Genomic DNA, 21977 nt, shown 5'->3' on the forward strand with positions numbered 1-21977 from the left:
CCCCCTCCCCTCTGAAGCCCTCAGTTTGTTTCCCAGAGTCCACAGTCTCTCATGGTTCATTCCTCCTTCTGTTTACCCCCCTTCGTTCTTCACTTCCTTCTCCTACCGATCTTCCTATTTCTTATGTTCCATAAATGAGTGAAACCATATGATAATTGTCTTTCTCTGCTTGACTTATTTCACTTAGCATAATCTCCTCCAGTCCCGTCCATGTTGCTGCAGATGTTGCATAATCGTTCTTTCTGATGGCTGAGTAACATTCCATTGTATATATGGACCACATCTTCTTAATCCAGTCATCTGATGAAGGCNAATCCAGTCATCTGTTGAAGGGCATCTCGGCTCCTTCCATGATTTGGCTATTGTGGACAATGCAGCTATGAACATTGGGGTGCATATGGCCCTTCTCTTTACTACGTCTGTATCTTTGGGGTAAACACCCAGTAGTGCAATGGCTGGGTCATAGGGTAGTTCAATTTTTAACTTTTTAAGGGACCTCCACACTGTTTTCCAGAGTGGCTGTACCAACTTGCATTCCCACCAACAATGTAGGAGGGATCCCCTTTCTCCACATCCTCTCCAACAATTGTTGTTTCTTGCCTTGTCTATCTTTGCCATTCTAACTGGCGTAAGGTGGTATCTCAGTGTGGTTTTGATTTGAATTTCCCTGATGGCTAATGATTTTGAACATTTTTTCATGTGTCTGTTAGCCATTTGTATGTCTTCATTGGAAAAGTGTCTGTTCATATCTTCTGCCCATTTTTTGATTTGATTATTTGTTTCCCGTGTATTTGAGTTTGAGAAGTTCTTTGTAGATCTTGGGTACTAGACTTTTATCTGTAATGTCATTTGCAAATATCTTCTCCCATTCCGTAGGCTGCCTCTTAGTTTTTTTGACTGTTTCCTTGGCTGTGCAGAAGCTGTTGATCTTGATGAAGTCCCACAAGTTCATTTTATCTTTTGTTTCTCTTGCCTTTGGAGATGTGTCATGAAAAAAGTTGCTGTGGCCGATGTCAAAGTGGTTGCAGCCTATGTTCTCCTCTAGGATTTTGATGGATTCCTGTCTCACATTGAGGTCTTTCAGCTATTTGGAGTTTATCTTTGTGTATGGTGTGAGAGAGTGGTCAAGTTTCATTCTTTTGCATGTAGCTGTCCAATTTCCCCAGCACCATTTATTGAAGAGACTGTCTTTTTTCCACTGGATGTTTTTTCCTGCTTTGTCAAAAGTTAGTTGCCCAGAGAGCCAAGGGTCCATTTCTGGGTTCTCTATTCTGTTCCATTGGTCTATGTGTCTGTTTTTGTGCCAGTACCATGCTGTCTTTGTGATCACAGCTTTGTAGTACAGCTTGAAATCCGGCAACGTGATGCCCCCAGGTTTGTTTTTCATTTTCAAGAATTCCTTGGCAATTCGGGGTCTTTTCTGGTTCCACAAATTTAAGGGCTGTTTGTTTCAGTTCTTTGAAAAATGTCGTTGGTATTTCGATTGGGTTAGTAACCCTGCTTTTATTCATTCAGTTCTTTTGGATTATCATAGAGAAAGCATCTTTTTTTTTTTTTATAGCATGGTGTTTTATGGTTTAGTTTTTTCCTTTTTTCTTTTTTTATTTATTTTTATTATGTTCAATTAGCCAACATATCATTAGTTTTTTTTTAAATAATAATTTTTATTATGTTATATTAGTCACCATACAGTACATCCCTAGTTTTTGATGTAAAGTTCCATGATTCATTATATGCGTATAACACCCAGTGCACCATGCAATATGTGCCCTCCTAAATACCCATCACTGGCCTATTCCAGTCCCTCACCCCCCTCCCCTCTGAAGCTGTCAGTTTGTTTCCCAGAGTCCATAGTCTCTCATGGTTCATTCCCCCTCATAGAGAAAGCTTCTATTTGATTCTTTACTTATATCAAATACTTGCTAATACCCCCCTCCCTTTTTTTTCTAAGTAGTGAGCTGGACTCAGTCAAGCTCACTCACTGCCTTGCTAGGCACCAGTATTTAGCTAGAATTTAGCAATACTTTGTTTTCCTTTTAAGTGATTTTTTTTGCTACCGTGTATTTTTTTTTTCACAATAACTAATTTTCCACTCAAGATAGTGATTAAATTTTGTCTTTAAAATTTTTGTTTTAAAAAATTGAATCAATTTTAAAGAGAAATATTAAGTACAGGTAGGATGAAGGGGAATGACAGAATTGGAGAATGTGGTATGTGTTGGAGGTTGGGTGTGGCCCTGATGGAAAAGGTGATATGGGAGTAAGTGAAACTTGGGAGTTGCTTCTCCACCATTTCTCAGGTGTCTCAGTTATTTCTGCTTTATCTGCAGAACTGGCTTGTTTAATAGGTGTTTACTGAGCATCTGCTTTGTGCAGAGAAATGTCCTGAGAACATGAGGAGAAATCTGGTGTTCTCCACCTTTGTAGTCTAGGTAGGGGAGAGGACATGTGTTGATGTGGCAACTAGTGTGAGTGTATGATGGTAAATGCTGTCAGAGCGAGTGGCCAGGATGTCTTTGCCAATGAGGAAAGGGAGGTCATCCCTGGCTGGGGTCTTGAGGCCTTGGGTCAAACTAGTGTTTTCACTAAACTGCATGTCTTTCTCCCTTCTATTTTGAATCTCTCTTCCTAAATCTCCATCAATTTATAGAGGAGAAGGGGCCCTTGTTTGTAGGCATTACTCTGAGAAGGACTGTGTCCGAAAGGAAGTGACGTTGGTCCTCAGAAGACCACTCAGAAGAGTGGCTCCAGAGTTCTGGATCTAGCATACCTGTGATTAGTTGGATAACTACTTAATTATTTTGAGTCCTGGGTTGTTCTTCTTTATTGATGATAGTGAAGCCCAGTGTCCTACCTGCTTCATTAGACAGCATATGTGAGAGACATTTATGATGTACATTTGTACATCCATATTATTTTCACTCTTACTTGTATTTGAAATACTGATGGTTAATGATTTTGAGTGCATTTTAGGTGTTTAATTCTTTTTTCTCTTTTTTTCTAGGTCTTGATGCAGAACTTTATTATGTGAGAAATGACCTTATTAGTCACTATGCTCTATCCTTTAACCTGTTAGTACCCAGTGAGACAAATTTCCTGCACTTCACTTGGCATGCAAAGTCCAAGGTAAGAGAGTGGTCAACCAGAGATGCCAGGACAGGACCACTCAGGCCCAGAGGCCGATGCAAGGGCTATATCTGAGGGATGGGCTGCCGTCTGTATAAAAGGGTCTGTGCGTGGTGGGCTTGTAGCAGTGCTGGGTCTTTCAGATTTATGTTTTAAATCTTTAGCCTATTCTCTCTCTCTCTCTCTCTTTTTTTTTTTTTTTAAGATTTTATTTATTTGTTTGACAGAGAACAAGAGAGAACAAGCAGGGGGAGCAGCAGAGGGAGAGGGAGAAGCAGGCTTCCTTCTGAGCAGGGAGCCCAATGTGGGGCTTGATCCCAGGACTCTGGGATCATGACCTGAGCTAAAGGCAGATGTTTAACCAACTGAGCCACCCAGGTGCCCCTCTTTAGCCTATTCTGTTGTTAGACTTTCTCAAGTCCTTTAAAATGAAGGTAGCCATCATTTACGTGACTAGCTAATGACAGAACGCTTACATCCTTTCAGGCTTTTCAAGCAGGGATGTAGATCTAGTTTGAAGAGGGAGCAGTTGGATCTGCTAATGACTGCTGTTACTGTGAACTGACAGGAGTGGAGGATGGGGAAATTGGGGAGATACGAGTTTTGAACATGTTTGATGGAATGGGTACAGTTCTGCCATTCATGGAGAAATGGTAAAAGTGGAATACAACAGACACAGGCACCCATGTGTGCTGTGGCTAAGCTTCTTTAATAGTAAGGGACTTTTTGCCTGGCTTACTTGTTGCTAAATCCTTCACATTTTCTCTGACTGGACGTCCGTGAGCATGGTAAGTTTTCTCATAGATCAAAGAGCGGGGGCTGAGGTTAGAGCCCACCTCCTCCAATCAACTTTAATTTCTTTTATTAGCATTATAATAAACTGAATAGGATTTTATTTGGGAAATAAAAATAGTTTTGCTACTGAAATCTCTTCGAGTTTTTTTTTTTAAGTATTACACGGTGGTGTCTTTTCTGATATTTGTTGCAAAGTCATTTAAATTTGATGACTTTAATATAGATCTTTTTATCTACTTAGAAAATGGTAATGAGTATTAGGAAGATTCAAGTATTAATAGAATTATTTTTAAAACTATTGAGACTTTGTAGATCTACACCCCAAAGTAATCATTGTTTATAAGTTTGATATACTTCAAACTCATTTTTAAAAAATCTTTTTAAACAAAAAGGATATTTTATCATACCTCTGTTGTACAGTATTTCCCCCCTTACTTAATACTGTATTTTGGCATCTTTCAATTTCTCTATTTATAGATTTAACTCATTCTCCTTAATGTCTTTATAGCATGATATTGTATGGATATATGATATATGATTATTTCTTAAGTGCCTCATTTACACATGGATTTTTGATAGCATTTCAAACAATGCTTCCTTTCACTGTTAGAGATAGTTTCCTTCACTTCATCTGCCAGGCAAAATCCATGGTACAGGGTAGTAAAAATAATTGGCAGTTCATCTTTTCTTGCTGTTTCTACTTTGTTATTGATGACTGTAGAAACAAAAAATATGTGTGTGAATGTGTACTTGGGTGTATGTATGTATATATAGGTATATATATGTATACATATACATACATTGAGAAATTTTTGTGCACTTGTGGTATTGTTTTTGGGTAGTAAGTTATCACCGAGTAGTGAAATGCCAGGGTCAGAGTGTGCATGTTTAAAATTTTGGTTGACATTGCCAAATTATTTCTCCCTTCCCTCTCCCAAGATGGTACCAATGAACCAGCATTTCTTACCAAGTGAATAGGAGTGCTTATTTCTTTAATTCACTTATTAACACTAAATATTTTAAGCATAGTTGTTTGCTAATCAGATGAGTAAAAATGATTATATAACCATCCATATATTCATATTATTATTGCAGTTGACCCTTGAATAACGTGGGGGCTATGGGGTACTGATGTCCCCCGTAGTCGAAAATCCATGTATAACTTTTGACTCCCCCCAAACTTAATTACTAATGGTCAATTAATGCACATTTTATATGTTATATATATTATATACTGTAATTCTTACGATAAAGTAAGCTAGATAAAAGAAAATGTTAAGAAAATCATAAGTGAAAATCCCTTTATAATATTGTACTATAAAACAAAAATCCATGTAATTAGACCTGTGCAGTTCAAACCGGTATTATTCAAGGATCAGCTATATATATATTCAAGCATACATTACAGAAACATTATACACATTATACACACATATACATACAGGCATTAAAATACAGCTGCAGTAATGCAATTCAAGTTGACTTAGCTTCAGTTCTGGGTAAAACATATGTGCCTTGTCGTCTGGAGCACCTCAACTATCCAACATTGTTGCCTTGGGGTTTCCAAATACGGGCCTGCTTTTTTAGTGGTGGATTGATCTCTTTAGGGCAAAAACTGCAAAAACGGAGATCAAGAGAGAAAATTCATGTGAAACAATTAAGAACATTCAGTAAATGGTAACCTGGCTATACTGAAGTGTCAGAAGGTACAGATAATTCAGAAAAGGTTCACATGAGACATTTTAATCTGAGATACGTCAGTTTCTATGAGTAGGCATCTGAACTCTTTTAAGGAAATTGCGCTAACACATTTTCCAGTATTCTTACATAACATTGTGTGGCTGTATTATTTAGGGGTGGGGATAACTTTTAATTTTGATATAATTTCCAACATAAAAATTACAAGAATAGTACAAAGAATTCTCCTATATCGTTTATCCAGATTCACTGATCGTTACTGGTTTGCTTCATTTGCTTACTCTGTCATTCATTCTTTCTCCCCCCTCTCATGCACACACACTTTTTTTCTTGAACTGTATGAAAGTGAATTGCAAGCATCCTGTCCATTTGCCCTAAATACATCAATGTATATTTCCTAAGAATAAGGGCATTCTTTATATAACCAGAATACAGTGATCAAATCAGGAAACTTAACATTGATACAATACTATTATCTAATGTACAGTATTCACATTTCATCAGTTATCCTGACGATCTTCTTTACATAAAGTTCTTTTTTTATCTGATTCAGGATCATGCATGCAGTTGGTTGGTGTACCTTTAGTTGTCTATTAATCTGGAACAGTTCTTTGGCCTTTCTCTGTGTGTCTTTACCTTGACATTTTTGAAACACACAGACCAGTTATTTTGTAGAATGTCCCTCAATTTGAATTGCCTGAGGTTTCCTCATTATTAGATTCAGGAATGTTTCTTTGCTAGTAACACCACAAAAATGCTGTCCTTCACAGTGCACATGATGTCATCTTGTCCTATTACTAGTGATCTCTGATCACTCAGTTCTCTAGATTTCTCCACTGTAAAGTTTTCTCCTTTATAATGAATAAGTAATTGTGGGGAGATTTTATGAAATTATATTTAAAAAATTCCATTCCTTATGCTTTTAACTACTAGTTTCTGCATCTGTGTTTAGAATTAGTTTTCACTTTTTAGCCAGTGCTGTCGAAGAGATTAATATGTTTCCTGTCACTGGAAGAAGTCAGATCCACATTTGGTAAATATTTGGTGGGAGTGTTGTAGAGGGAATGGGAATTTAAGCATTTGTGGAGGAGCTGGTCTTGAATTTTATGTTCCCTTGCTACTCTGAGATCCAGTGTTTCTGTGAACATCTTTCAGGCAGAGAAGCTTCTTATATTCTCCAAAAAATTGATACTTAATCCTTTGTTACTTTTCCTACTTTTAATGTTGATGAATATAAAAACAAATAATACATATATTTTGAAGTAATGAAAAATCTAATGAAATAGAGAATCTACTATTCTACTGACCTTGAATAGGGTGTGATTATTTCTGGGCCCACTTAGGAAAAAATAATGATATATCATGAGAATGGTTCCTGGGCAAGTATATGAGTAGTGACTTGTGAATAAAAAGTCAGTGTGGCATGTGGCAGTTAGAATTAAACAGAATTAAACCTTCTCTTAATCATTCCTTTTTAAAAATACACGTACATTGGATGTTTTTATTTGCAGTGAGTTTCAGGGATCTGATATTGCCAATAGTGGATGTCTGAGGAATTTCAGGAGCCTGTCACAAGAGGAAGGTGAAGTGGAGGAGAGTAGAGAGGGGAGAGGGTTCAGATGAATTTACATAGTTGAAAGGATTTAGATGAATACATATATTTGTACTGGCCTGGGCACAGGTTGGGTCGGGAGGCACCCTGCTGTAGCTCTGTGGTCCTTCTAAATTCCTCATAAATAATTTCTAAACTACTTCTGTGGCGGGTTTTAAATACCATCATTAGTGCCCATTTGAGCTACTATTGCTGGTATGATATTCCTGGGAAGACAGAGAGAAGTTCCCTGACTTGTTGGAGGGCGTCACCCCCTATTTACACATCTAGCCAGAACCGTAGAAGGGGCCCTATACTACTTCTCCTGCACCTACCAAGTACAGTTGATTGTCTCTCATAATTATACCTTAAATTCATCTCCTACCTCTTTCTGGACCTGATGCCCATCTGTAGTTTGGGTCTTCATTGTTTCTTAACAAGATATGGAAATAGTTCTCTAACTGGTCTCCTTGCCTCTGGACTGACTTCTTGCTGCACTGCTGCTGCACTCCCCTACCCTCTGCCCCCCAAAACTACTCTAGGGCTCTCAGTTGCCACCAGAATAAAGTTCTGATTTCTTAGGAAGCCTTCGTGATGTTGTTTCTGCCTTTCTTTCCTACTTCCTCTTCAGCTAGTTGTTTTTTGAATGCCCTGGACTCTGTTACATTGCTGTTGTTTGCACTGCTAGAAATACCCTTTCCCCATTCTTTACCTCATGAACTCCTGTTCATCTCATAAAATCTCAGACCTGGTGTCGCCTCTCGTTTGGCTGTGTCTGGTGCTCCTTTCTGCACCCACAGCCCTTCTCTTTCCTCCCTCATAGTGCTTGTCATACTCTAAGAATATTGTAATGATTGATCTTCTTTTCTATCTCCCTCATAGATATAAAGCAGTTCAAAGGGAGGGACTCCTTTTTATCTATCTCTGTGTTCCTTGTGCCTGGGGCTTAGTTACAGGTGCTCTTTTATGGACCACAGAAGAGATGCACAGATAGAGGCCACAGGGCACAGCTCAACAAACAGGGATCTTCTGAGTGCTTAGAGCTTTTTAAAGTTGGAATGTATTAGGAATGGTGAACTTCCTGTTTCTAGAAGTGTGAAACATAGGCTGGGTACACTTGACACCAGTTGTCCACCAGAGATTTGTCAGGTATTTCACTGTGAGTAAAGTTATAAATTTGGAGACATGAATGGAATTCATAGATTGAATATATAGCTAAACTAATTTCACAAGTTCATCTGTGACAGGATTTAGAATTTAGGGAAAAGTAATCATCTTCTATCTTAAAATATTTTATAATAAAAATCTAAGGAGTATGTTTGTGTTAATCCAGTTTTAGGCTTTGGCCACCATTGCAACCCCTAATTCCAGTTTTAGGTCATAATCTTTTTGGTAATTTTAGCACAGTTGAGTAATTGAACTTTGTTTATTTTAAAAATTCATCTTTTGGCTAATCATGTATGCATATGATACAAAATTCAAAAGGCATAATTATACAGTGAAAAATAAATCCTCTGTTCTTTGCTAGTACCATCCCCAACCAATCTAGACACCAAGTTGCCCTTCCATTGGCAGCCTCTGTTACCTGATTCCTGTCTCTCATTCTAAAGATAGTCTGTACGCAGATAAGCAGGTGTGTGTGTGTGTGTGTGTGTGTGTGTGTGTGTGTGTGTGTATTTTAACAAGTAACATACTGCATACTTTCTGCAGTCTGCAAAGCACTGAGCAACGTATCCTGGTATATTTTCTCTGTCACTACATATAGAGTGCAGTGTTTTTCTTTCAAATCACCGAAAAATACATTATATGGTTACATTTTGGTTTATTGATGAGTTACTATGAGAAAAAAATAAGACCCAGATTTGTGCAGGGTCTTGCATAAGGTAGTGGAAGCAGAAGACATAGGAGGTAGAGGTGACTTGAAATGGGAAGGTCACACAAGGGGGCAAGAGAGAGATGTGGCTCCTTCACTTGAGAAGACACAGAGGGTTTTTCACCTGATCATGTTGGCTCTGGGATACAATTATGAACTTTCTGGAGGAAGGCCACAGATCCTATGCTCTAACACTTTATCAGAAATTCTCAGTTCTTGCTTTTTAGGTGTGCCAGGAGGTAAAATATTTCTTCCAAAGCTCTCCATGCTCTCCTTGATACATCTGTTCACACTGTAGATATTTTATTAGTTTTCACACATCAAAGCTTTTGCTAACAGTGTTGTTTTTCGGTGTTTACTTGGTTGTTTTGTCTTCCCAAACAGACTATGGTCTTCTCAGAGGCTGAAGCTGTATCTTATTCTTGACATCTGTGTCACATAGCCTTAGTGGGTGGTTGTTAAATACCGTTGGTTAATTGCATTTGCAGGTGGGATGAGAACTCTGGTATTTCTTCTCTTTCACAAAACCACATGGTCAAAAAAAGCAAAGACTACTAGGTGGTTTTAACAAATAATTAGTTTTCTTCTATATTCCAGAACATTCTCTAATATCTGGGAAAAAAGCATGCCACTGCGTCTGTTAAATGTCAGTAGATATTTTAGGTAGCTGGAAGGCAAAAATATACCAAAATATAGCAGAACATTCCCCCAACTCACATCCACTCTGTAGCTGTTCTCTGCTTTCAGGAATTCTTCATCCTTGTCAGGAGGGTCTGCAGGGAACTTGTCCAGAGTTCCTACAGCAGCCCCAGGGGCCAGCTGGCAGTATCTCCTGCAGAGTGGGATTTCTATGAAAAAGGCAGCACTTCTGGAAAATTCAGAGAAATTAAAAGGCTATATGGCTATAGGCAAATGTATTCACTTTAAATTTGTACTGTGTTCCAGAAGGAAATGGCTTTACTCATCAGCTGCCTATTTGCAATTGCCATTTGTTTCCAAGTAAGGGAAGATGACCAAAAATGTTTATTTTTTAGCTTATTCAAATATTTACATTTTCTCTAGCTTCTTTCCTGAAATATTTGGCTCACTCTTTTTTCTAATAAACAACTGCTGTTCAGATTTCCTTTGTTCCAGTAGATTATGAATCTGTTTCTTCAAAGGATCATGGGCAAGTGATATTCCACATATATTGATCCATGGCAAAGTAAAGAAAATAGGACAGTGATAATTGGCAGTTTGTTCTCGACCCGAGAAACTGCAATTTAAAAATTAATATCATAAGGGTTTCGGAGAGAGAAGAGAACTGCCTTGTGAATGCCTGCCATGTTTAGATAGTCCCCCAGAAAGGGAGCCAGCAAAGGGCAGGCTTCTGTGCTTTCATACGCCTTATTCCCCTAGGCGGCTTTTCTAGCCAAAGGGTCAGCCTTCTCAAACCTCCTACCAAGCTCCACTCACTAGCTCATTTCCCTCCCCCTTGCCTCTGAGATACTCGGGTGCTAATCTTGTCCCCTGCCCTCTGCATTGGCATTAGGCCCTTTGACCCCGTTTGCCATTCTCTGCTTTCCTAGAAGTTCTGGTCCGTGGTTAGCCGTGCCTCTGCTTACAGTAACTGACACCTGGAATAAAAGAGACAGCAAATTATATATATATATATATCTATATCTAGTAGGTAATTGGGCATATGGGAGAGATTGAAGGTATAAGAGAGTGAGAGACCAGTGGATGATACGAGATCCCATTGGTGGTGAAATGGGCTAGAACCTAGTATACGAGGAGAAGAGAGTTCATTATTTGGAGAGGAGGATATATGTTTCCTTGGGACTCAACAAAGGTTGAGTTCTCTAACAGATCTCCCTGGTGCTGGAAAGATTGACAGGAGGTTCCTGTGGGCTGGCCAAGGGAGATGAGGACCTTGTCTGAAGAGTGAAGAAGTGGTGAGGGTAACAGGTAGTGAAGTGGTGAGGTCCTGTGACGATTGGAATGAATAGACTAGGGAGGGAGAAGGGCTTGCTGACAGGATTAAGGGCCTACCCTGAGCCTGGAGGCCATCTTTGTGTAGAAGCACCCTTCTCTCCTGGGATGTGATTTCCTATAGCATTGCTGGGCAGCAATAGAGTTAGAGATTGTTGGGGTGCTGGTGCAGCCCTCTGAGGTAGGAGGATGCCAAAATGACTGTGTGAGTAACACAGTCGTCTTTGGAACACAAGCTCTGGGAAGGTGAAACCAAGTCTTTGGCTGGGCTGGAGAGGAGGGAAATAGCTGAATTGGCTATTGCATTCTAGCTCTGCACACAGCCCTTGGCTTACAAATGTGCTTCATAAATGTTGGCTGAATCAGAGTGGTGGAAACAACTGGTTTTGTACGAATCCGAAATAGTGGTGGGATCTTTGATTGGGTGGGATTTGTGCATTTGTTTTGGTTTGGAGTAATTCTTTATTTTGTAGCAATACTGAATACTTAATATTGAAGCCACCTATGGCAGGAGACTAAGTGAGCCAAGGGCCAAGGCCTCTGCAAAGTTTCTGTCTGTTGTTGATGTTGATGGTATGAGAAATAGCCATCTTGAGTAGAATTTGTGAGCTTCAGGATATAGGGGATTTTGCACAAGGGAGGAATGTCTAGAAAGGACCTAATGATCCTAAAAGAATGATGACCCTACTGTGTAGGCCCTGAGGGTCAGATATTGTTAAGAACGGAACGATAGGGGAATAGATGACTTCTGAGGAAAGTCAGGTTGCAGGAGAAGGTGGGGAAGACAATTGTGAAAAGCCTAAGAGTGTAGGAGGCTGTTTTGGAATCGTGGGGGTCCCAAGATGGAAGACAGAACAGAAGGGCTGCAGCAATGTTCTTGGCAGAGCACAGGAGGCTTGTGTCAGAATCTCTGGGGTCAATAGTAAGCTGTGCTTATGGGGAAGTGCAGTGGGGCAGTAGGGTAGCTACTCTGGAATGACTGCTGATGCCACTGGGGTCTGCATTTATTGGGAGGACCTGTGCCAGACTGACGGGCGTGTTACATTAATTATCCAATTTGATCCTCATAATGTGTCGTAGTACCCTCATTTTACAAAAACTGAAATTCAGAAAAGTTAATAATTTACGTAAGGGTCACACAGTCTCATGGTTCCAGTGTAATTCTTGCTTAATTTCTTTTGTATACTTGGCCTTCATGTATTGTCCTGTTCAAAGATAGCATGGCTACAGGGATATAGCCAATGCATTCTCTTAGTGAGTGAGTTATTGCTGGAAAGCCTGCTCCTTGGCCCAAATTCAGCCAGGGTGTAGCTGGCTCTCTAGCGCCCCCTGGTGGCAGTGACAGTATTGTGGCGTGCTAAGGTAAGCGTGAAGACTGACTAGCTCAGGGTACCACTAAGTCGGTGATAATGCAGCAGCAAGAACATTTTCTTTGTTGTGAACATGGCACTTACCAAATACAGCCTTTAACAATTGTTTGTATATGTATCTTAACTGCAAAGTAATAGTATGATATTTGTATACCCCTACAGTGTTCAGGGATATTCAATTATGAAAGTGTGAAAAGAGACCCATTCATAGGGGGGATTTAAATTCGTTGGATGAATGCTTATTATCCATGAATAGACATCCTTTGCGCCAGCCAATCCCTTTCTGTATAAGCTAGGATGATACTCTTTTCCTGTTTCTTTTCATCTTTATTATGTCCCATTCCATTTGCTTTTTTCATTAACATATAGACACGTTTTAGTACCTCCCATTAAAGAAAGAAAAGCCTCAAAATCTGTCCTCACCTCCCCCCCCCAACCTGGTTCCATTTTGCCTAGTTAAGCTTCTTAAAGAATGGTATCGTAAACCTCTTTCTTACGACTCTTTCTTTCCCCAACCCATTGCTCCTTGGCTTCTGCCAGTTCTAGCTCTTCCACCAAAACCACCCTTGTGACCACTGAATGGGAGAGGGGTACCATTCTTATCAAGACCCCACTGGGCTGTACAAAGAATAATGTGAGATATAAGACCTCATTGAAGGTCTTAAAGTTGGCAGCTGTTCCGAATTTCAGCTGTTTTGCAGTTTGAGCTGTTTTTTCCATGAACATCAGTCTAGCAATAGGGCTATATTTGTTGATGCTAGTGGGTTATTTTTTTTTCCTAAAGATTTTATTTATTTGACAGAGAGAGAGAGGGAGAGAGAGAGCGCACAAGCAGGAGTAGCTGCAGGCAGAGGGAGAGGCAGAGGGAGAAGCAGGTTCTCCACTGAGCAGGAAGCCCGATGCAGGACTCAATCCCGGGACTCTGGGATCATGACCTGAGCCAAAGGCAGGTGCTTAACCGATTGAGCCACCCAGGCGCCCCAGATGCTGGTTGGTTATGTTAAGCCACCTATGTAGGCCAGGCATTGATAGTTAATATTGGTGTTCCAGTGATATCTTCGTAATCACCTCTTTTCCTTTCTGGATTCTGAATTAATTGAGAAATAGATTCAGAGATTAGATGGGTATCCAAACATAAACTCTATGGTGAAAGCTGAGATATTCTATGAGAAACTTGTGCTTTGTAATCTGCTTGTGGAATGAGTGGATCTGCAGAGTAGACTTTCACCACCAGCTACATGGAAGCCCTCAGGGCCTGGCATTTATCAATCAGCGATTTACAATCATTAGTCAGTGGTCTGTAAATTACACATCTCACCAGCTTGGCTCGTCATATCTGTCTCTCCAGGGCCTCTGTCAGTGGCTGTGTAGTCCTCAGCAAGATTTCTGAATCCTAGAATGCAGATTTTACAGGAGAGTGGTAGTACTGTTCTGGACATGATATACAGGGTGGCTTACTGGGTTGAGTTTTCATCTAATTGAAAATTCCTAGGACTGTGTGTGATGATTAGGATTTTGTTATAGCTAGATTATTTGTACATATGAAAGACTCATGCATTTACTAGTTCATGAGCTAATCAGTGAAGTCAAACTGTTTGTGTCCTTTCCGTTATCACAGATTCAGTTTATTCATTTCTACATTTTACAGGTTGAATATAAGCTGGGATTCCAAGTAGATAATTTTATGGCTATGGATATGCCCCAGGTCAACATTTCTGCTCAGGGGGAAGTTCCACGCACTTTATCAGGTGAGTCTGAAAGAGTTAACAGACCGTGTTCAATTGCATCCTTCATATCTCAAAAATAACAGTTTAATAATTGACAGGTAGTGTATCTTACTTGATAGGCTTTTAGACTTAAGATGTATAAGTATTTTGAAAAGTAATATTTGAAAATCCTGATTATTTGCGCTGTGTTTTAAACCATTCCGTCTTTTCCCATCCGTTCCAGAGCTGTCTGTACTCACTTCTTCCTTGTCTCCTTTTCTGCATTGCTGGCTTTGGCCTCCATGGGTCTCTGTGTCTGGTCTTGTTCCTCTTCGACTAATTCCCACACCATGGCCTGGATCATCACTGAACACTCGTATCCGACCAGATGACGTCCGGCCCATCAGGGCCCCTACCCTTGTCAACTGAGTACACTGTAGACTCTCCCACCAGTGTGCTGTGTGTTTATCCTCTGCCCCTGCCCCCCAGTCTGGCCCTGTCACAAAATGCATTCCTGTGGCACCATACCACATGCAGTTTTGACATCCTTGCCTTTGCATGTGCCAGTCTGTGTATTTGGAACCACCTTTTCCTCTTCTCTGCTTATTAAACTCTTATTCATACTAAATATTCTTTAAGACTCAAAATCTGCACTGCCCTTTTCCTGCTTCCTTCTCTCCCTCCAGTTCTTAACTCTTTCTTCTGTTCTTCCTACCCTGTCGGATCTTATAATTTGCCTATTTTTGAACTGATCACATTATCTTGTAATTCTTTGTGCTTGTCTCTCCTTGCTGGCCTGTGGCTACTGTGAGGGCAGGAGCTGTCTTTTTCAGCTGTCTGCCCTTGGTGCCTAGCGCTGCATCTGCACAGAATAGTCACGTAATGCATGGCTGACTAAATGATTTAAGTGTCATATGTACCCCAGTTTAACTACTGTTGAGCCAACCTTTTGAGAAAGGCTCCTGAAGATTTGAGATTTTAAGAAATGCAAAGCAAACCTCTTTAAACTTGAAAGTGTAAATCATGTACTTTCCACAGTATAGCAGTATCATGGACCTTATCCGTTGTTATCAGTGACACACATTAAGCTTTAGGAAAGCGTAGGGAGACTTGCTCATATTTATGGGTCAGTTTCTGTTTAGATGATTAAAGCCAGTTTCTGTTTAGAAAGGTTTTTTTAAAAAATTCGTAGTTGATTAATTTATCAGGTTTATCAGTTTACAGGTTTATATTTAATCTCTTCATTAAAAGTTATACATCATTGCACTTTGGTGGTAAATTGTCTTTCTTTTTTATCAAGTAATTGTTTCTGTTGCTGATGTGACTGGTAAGGTAGCAGGGTTTGCCTTATTTTGTAGCTTTATTAGAATAAGGACTTATGAAACAAAGTGATCTGTTAAAAATCATGACCAAAGTTGAAAATAATGATCTCTTTCTTTATGTCTTGGCTTGTTCTTTAATGCTAACTTTTACATCTATAACGAATGAAGAAATAATGTCTAAAGCTGTGTAGTCTGAAGGTTAAGTTCTCTGAAAATTTCTGCTTAGTATTATGTAAATGTGTTGTTTTTAGTTTTATGCAACAAAAATAAAGAATTCTAAAATACTAGGTATGATGTTGATTTTTAGAAAAGTAAAATATCTTCTTTTTTGCTTTTTAAACAGTGTTTCGGGTCGAGCTTTCCTGTACTGGCAAAGTAGATTCTGAGGTTATGATACTAATGCAGCTCAACTTGACAGTAAATTCTTCAAAAAACTTTACAGTCTTAAACTTCAAACGAAGGAAAATGTGCTACAAAAGTAAGGAATTTATTTACCAAAGTGTGTGTTTTATATAGATGGGATAAGGTCAAAAATACGTTTTGTTGTCTTTTTACAGATTTGTGACCAAATCTTGATGTTAGTTGCAAGTGAAAAAAGAATGAGCACTGACAGATGAAATTCTGAGATAATCACCAGGTAGCTTATTGCCAGGAATCTCCCTCAAGCCCTGCGTTCTCAAAAATCTTTTATCAGGATAGCTAATTTTCCAGTAGGGATGTGAAATAGTACTCAAGTGGCTGGTCACGTAATTGTGATAGGGGCCCCTGAGTAACTGAGTGTTCACTGTGTTTTCCTTATAGAGGTGCTGTTGCGCAGAAGCATTGCCTGGGGTCAGAAGGACTGGGCCTGAGATGGTTAAGTTTTAGTTTTTTCATTTGTAAACTGGGCATAATAACCTGTTTCATAAATTATTCTTTTTTATTTCTTTTAGATTAATTGAATCAAACCTAAATCTTAGAATACCATGTGTGGGTACTTAACAGATGTTAGTAGCTTCAGTTTTGAATAATCGGTTACTCAAGAAATAACAGTGGCTATGAGAATTCCCAGCACATAGGCTGTAGATGAAAGAATTTTAGAGTTTCTCCTTAAAGGTCATCTAGTCCAGCCCAATCACTTTAAGTTGCACAAAGGTAAGGTGACCTAAATTTGCACGATCACTTAGGTTACTGTCTAAGGGAAAATAAAACCCTCTAAACTTATTGAGTGCCTACTGTGTGACAGGTGCTTTACTTCCATTGAACCTAGTTAATCCTTACAATGACCCTAGGCAGTGGTTCTCTCATTACCTCCATTTTCTCAGGAGGAAGCTGAGGCTCAGAGCATCTGACCAACTTGCCAAGGTCAGACAGCTAAGTGGTGCAGCTGGATGCAGACTCGAGCTCTTAGCTCCATTATTAAACTCTCTCTTAACACATTTCCTAATTGAAGTTAGTGCTGAGTGTTATGAAAGTACCTAAGGCCAGCAAGTGAGTTGCAATGGCTGATGTCCAGATACATGCCAATAAAAAAGCTCTCCTGCACTGGAATGGACATTTTTTAAATGGAAAGTTAGTAAGCACCTTTTAGCTTCCGTGTTTTGAGACATTTTTCAGTTCTGATATATCCAGTTGTGTACCTACTTTCATGTAATTTTAAAGCCAAGGTGGACTTTAGAGTCTCTCTAGTTCAGTCTAGTCATTATATAATTGGTACGAGGAGACGGGGCCCTAGAGCGACTGCTTGAGCTCGTACAGCCAGTCAGTGAGGAGTATAGAAGGCCTGGTTCCTGATCCCTAGGGAGGGGGGTATGACTGTACCATGGTGCTTCGCCTAATGTCAAAGGCAGGATGATGGCCAAATGTGATGTGATCTTTGGAGCCCACCACTTAGTAGCCACGAGGTTAAGGATCAGCCAACATTCAGAATGATCCCATACTTTCTCCATTTTCTTTAATGTGGTACATGAAAATTAGCATTAAAATACAGTTGGTGTAATTTTCTGCTCTGTTTTAGACTTAAGTTTAATATAGTCCCCTCCTTTTCATTTGCTCATCATACTTCTGGCCACCCCACTTATCCAGTTTATGACTCCTACTTTAATATGTGATCCTAAGGGTTTTCTGCCCTACTACATTTAAAAAATTGCAACAGAAAATATATCTGTACTATATTGAATGTTAATGGGTATTACTGGCAAGAAAATGTTCCTTTTTTATGTGAGAGTGGGGACTGCTTGATCAGGTAAGTTTCATTACTTAAGAACTCCTCAGGGCCTTTATACTTTGCTAATGTGAATTATGCACCTCCACAGAGGTTAAAATATGTGTTTTCCCCCAAACGTCTTAACCATAGAAACCCTTTCTCATTGAGCATCCATAAGCAGTACCCATAGACTGGGGATTGGTGATTATAGTGATGACCATCAGAATAGTTAATGTAGCATTTATTATCTTGCAATAAATCCCTCGTTACTTAATTCAGGCAGTGTTCTAATAGAACACAAAACTGTGTTAGAGTAAAACTCAGAAAACGTAATTAAAGTATTTAAGGATTTTCATGGAAAAGGAAGAATTTCTAAAGCATCTTTTATCTTTTTTTTTTAATTCAGAACTTGAAGAAGTAAAAACTTCAGCCTTGGACAAAAACACTAGCAGAACTATTTGTAAGTGTTACTGTATGACCTTTCTCCATCACGAGGGAAGAGAAATGGCTGACTGCAGAAGCACATGATTGTGTGAAACTCAGAGGCTTTATAGAGTCCAGTTTGTCAAAAGATACATGAGGCCTTGCTATTTATTTCACTGATGTTTTGTAGATTGGTATATAGTCAGGTAAAGTGATTAGAATATTGACATTTTTGTGAAGCAAAATTCATACATATTTTATAGCAGATGATCTATAAGCAAGAATTTTTATCACATCATTTCGAATGGTTATAATTAAAGTATGAACATAAAAACATGGGTAAGATCCTCATCTCAGTAGCAGAAGGTTAGAAAATCTGACTTGCGACCTGGACTGGTTAACCCTCAGCTAATTGCACCCAGGTGAAAATGCAAGCTTAAGGATACTTAAAGATACTTATTTAAACCTACAGAGCAAAAACTCGAAGTAGATCTTTGTTTTTTGGTAATGGTTGTGTTTAGGTGGTATAACTTTTAGACGTCTTTTTTCCTTTTCTGAAGTGGACACATCATTAAGTCTTACACTTTCTGAGATAGTTTTAATAGCACTATCTTAAAAGGATACTAGATTCTGTTCATAGAAGTAAACTGAAAAAAAGATTTGTGGTGGGGAGGAATTTCAAATATGCAGAAGTTGAGAGAATGCTCTGATGAACCTGCATGTGACCATTACCCTACTTCAGTAATGGTGAATGTTTTGCCAGGGTTGTTCCATTGATTTCCTCCTCCTTTTCTGGTTGGGTAAGTGGGTGGGGGAGAAGTAGAATAATTTAAAGCACAAATCAGGCATCATATCATTTCATCCATAAATATTCTAGTATGGATTTCTTTAAAAAAAAAAAAAAGGTAATTAAGGGCCGCCTGGGTGGCTCAGCCGGTTAAGCATCTTCCTTCAGCTCAGGTCCTGATCTCAGGGTCCTGGGATGGAATCCCGCAGCAGGTTCCCTGCTCAGCAGGGAATCTGCTTCTCCCTCTGCCCCTCCCCCTGCTTGTATGCTCTCTCTCTCAAATAAATAAATAAAATCTTTTTTTTAAGGTAATTAAAAAAAACCCCACAATCCCCAACACCTATTTACTTGTATTTGATTTATCACATTTAACAAAATTAACAAAATTAATAATTCCTTAATAAATTCCAATAGCGGACAATCACCTGATTGTCTCAAAAATATCTTTTTATAGTGTTGCCTCCACATCAGGATCCAAATGAAGTCCATACACTTATTTTGTTGACAAATATTTTATATTAATCAGAAATCACCCATCCCCTCCTTATATTACTTTTCTGTTGATGAAATTGAGTAATTTATCCCATCTAATTTCTTGTGTCTGATCTTTGTGGTACAGATATTTTTCTTTCTCCTGTAAACTGGTAATTAGATTTTGTACTTGATTAGATTTAGGACCAGTTCTTGGCAAAAAGAGTTCATGGATGGTAGTATGTGGTTCCTGTTTTATCTTTTTCTTACCTCAGGAGGCAAAGAGTGTCTAGGTATCCGAAAATAGACTCTTTTTTTTTTTTTTTTTTTAGAGATTTTATTTTATTTATTTTAGAGGGAGAGAGAGTCTTAAGCAGACTCTGCACTGAGCGCGGAGCCTGACACAGGGCTTGAACTCACAACCCTGAGATCATGACCTGAGCCAAAACCAAAAGTCGAACACTTAACTGACTGAGCCACTGACAGGCGCCCTGCAAAGTAGGCCATTTTTTGAGGGTAAAATAATACACATTAACTACTCTTTTAGAATATTTCATTTGGATTTATCTCTAAGAAGAAAGAAAAACTATTTAAAAAAAATATCACTGCTCCCCAAATTTACTTTGAAAGTTCTGGTGACTTTACCCATTTCTTTTATGCTAGTAGGTTATTTCACACAGAGAGACTAGAATATTGCATATTCTTGGTCTCTGGCTGTCTTTGCTTCAGTACCTCTCTCCTTCCCTCCCTTTCTGTCCATTCAGCATCTCTTGAGAGTCAGTGATGTGCCAGGTGGTACGATTAAAGCAGAGGATTAAACTGAGCAAAACAGACCCTGCTCTTAAGGGCTTATACTGTAGTGGATGAGATGGACAAGGCACTAACGCAATCATAATAACATAGTGTGGCAAGCTGTGATAAGGCAAGTGCAAGGTGCTTTGGGAACCCTGCGGTGGGGCACATAATCTCCGAGGGAGTGAGGGACAGCTTCCTGAGGAAAAGTGGCATCTCATCTGAGACTTGAAGGGTTGACCAGGTGGTGGCAGGTGAAATGTCAAAATGAGGGAATGGGAGCAGTGCATACACAAGCCTGGAATTTGGAGGTAAACAAGCAGCATACATTCGGGGGGGATATCTGCCCAGCAGTATCCTCTTCTCTGCCCTGTGTGTGCTTGGATAGGTACTGCCCGCACCAGCCTTTGGGACCTCCCTTTTCTGCCTCTCCCAAGATTGAACAGTCCGTGGCATCCTTGAGGAAAGTCAGGCCTTCATTTAGGCTGTGTAAAGTGTAGCTGCCCTAGAAGCTGTTTGGCCTCTTTGCTTTAATCTACTCTGATTTATTGTTTGTTGATTCAGTTTAAATTTTAGAAAGCAGTCTTACACGTTTTTGAAAGCTATAACTTTTATCTTTTGTCCTTACCTATCCCCAGAACTCCACATTTGTATTTTTGTCAACTTTGACTTCTCCGTGTAGATGTGTACTGGGTACTCAACAAAACTCTTGATTCTCTCTCTTTCTTCCCCCAACCTGCCTTTTCCCCCAGTCTTTATAAAGGTACCATTATCTACCTAATTCTTTAAGCCAAAGTTTTGATCCTCTTTTTCCTTTTAACCCCAGTATCATTCATTAGCAGGGTCTGTTGACTGTGCTTTCAGTCCATTAATTTATCTTCAGTAACACTCTTGCCCACATCACTGCTGTTTCTTTTTTGGACTACCGTAGTAACTTTCTAACTCGTTCCCTGCCCTTGTTCTTGCTCATTCCGCAAAGCATTCTTTACACAGTGCGCAGTCAGCTTGGTTTTTTTCTTTTTCTTTTCTTTTTTTTTTTTTTAAGATTTTATTTATTTATTTGACAGAGAGAGACAGGCAGCGAGAGAGGGAACACAAGCAGGGGGAGTGGGAGAGGAGGAAGCAGGCTCCTAGCGGAGGAGCCTGATGTGGGGCTCGATCCCAGAACACCGGGATCACGCCCTGAACCGAAGGCAGACGCTTAACGACTGAGCCACCCAGGCGCCCCAGCTTGTTTTTTTTTTTTTTTTCCAAGTCTCATTGTGTGTATCATTCCTTCGCTTAATAACAATTTCCTGTCTTATGTAGGGTAAAACCCAGACTCCTTAGGTTTTATTCAATAGAATTATATGAGTACTCATCATCAAAACTTACTTGATGCCTTGGTTACACCGGTTCTGCTTCTATTTTTCTGTCCTCTCCTGTGCTGGATCAGATCACATGCATCTCTGCCTCTCTGCATCTTTTCCTCAGTTTGTGTGTGTGTGTGTGTGTCTGTCTTTGAGTTATTTCTCCCATTGCCAAGGTTTGCTTTCGCTTTCCTTCTCTGTTTTGAATAATACAAAGTTGAACACTAGTTCATGAGTGGGGTCTTACTATCCTGCCCTTATCTTTGAAAATAAATAAGCAAAATCATCTGTTACTCTTATAAGAGAAAAACACCAAAATTTTATTGTTTTTTTTAAAATGTGTGGGTCACTCTGTTGTATATTCCCTCTGTGAGTCAGTGGTTGGCAAAAAGATGTCTGATCTTTCCACTCTAGATGTCACCGTTGAAGAAATATGAAGGGTATGTAGATTTGTGCTGTCCATTATGGTGACTGCTAGTCACACGTGACTTTTTAACTTTAAAGTAACTAAAATGAAAT

At 39.4% G+C, this 21977-nt stretch overlaps 1 protein-coding gene across 1 annotated transcript in view; it reads left to right on the forward strand.

Moving 5' to 3' along the window:
• RYK (receptor like tyrosine kinase) overlaps positions 1-21977 on the forward strand; it is a 95119-nt gene that overhangs the window by 33772 nt on the left and 39370 nt on the right. Inside the window, exons 3-6 of the mRNA XM_034661821.1 lie at positions 3004-3125; positions 14072-14171; positions 15795-15929; positions 18043-18096. Of these exons, the coding sequence (XP_034517712.1) occupies positions 3004-3125; positions 14072-14171; positions 15795-15929; positions 18043-18096 (411 nt within the window). The remainder of the gene's footprint in view (positions 1-3003; positions 3126-14071; positions 14172-15794; positions 15930-18042; positions 18097-21977) is intronic.

The sequence above is a fragment of the Ailuropoda melanoleuca genome, chromosome 6, assembly GCF_002007445.2.
Source record: "Ailuropoda melanoleuca isolate Jingjing chromosome 6, ASM200744v2, whole genome shotgun sequence".
Classification (NCBI taxonomy): Eukaryota; Metazoa; Chordata; class Mammalia; order Carnivora; family Ursidae; genus Ailuropoda; species Ailuropoda melanoleuca.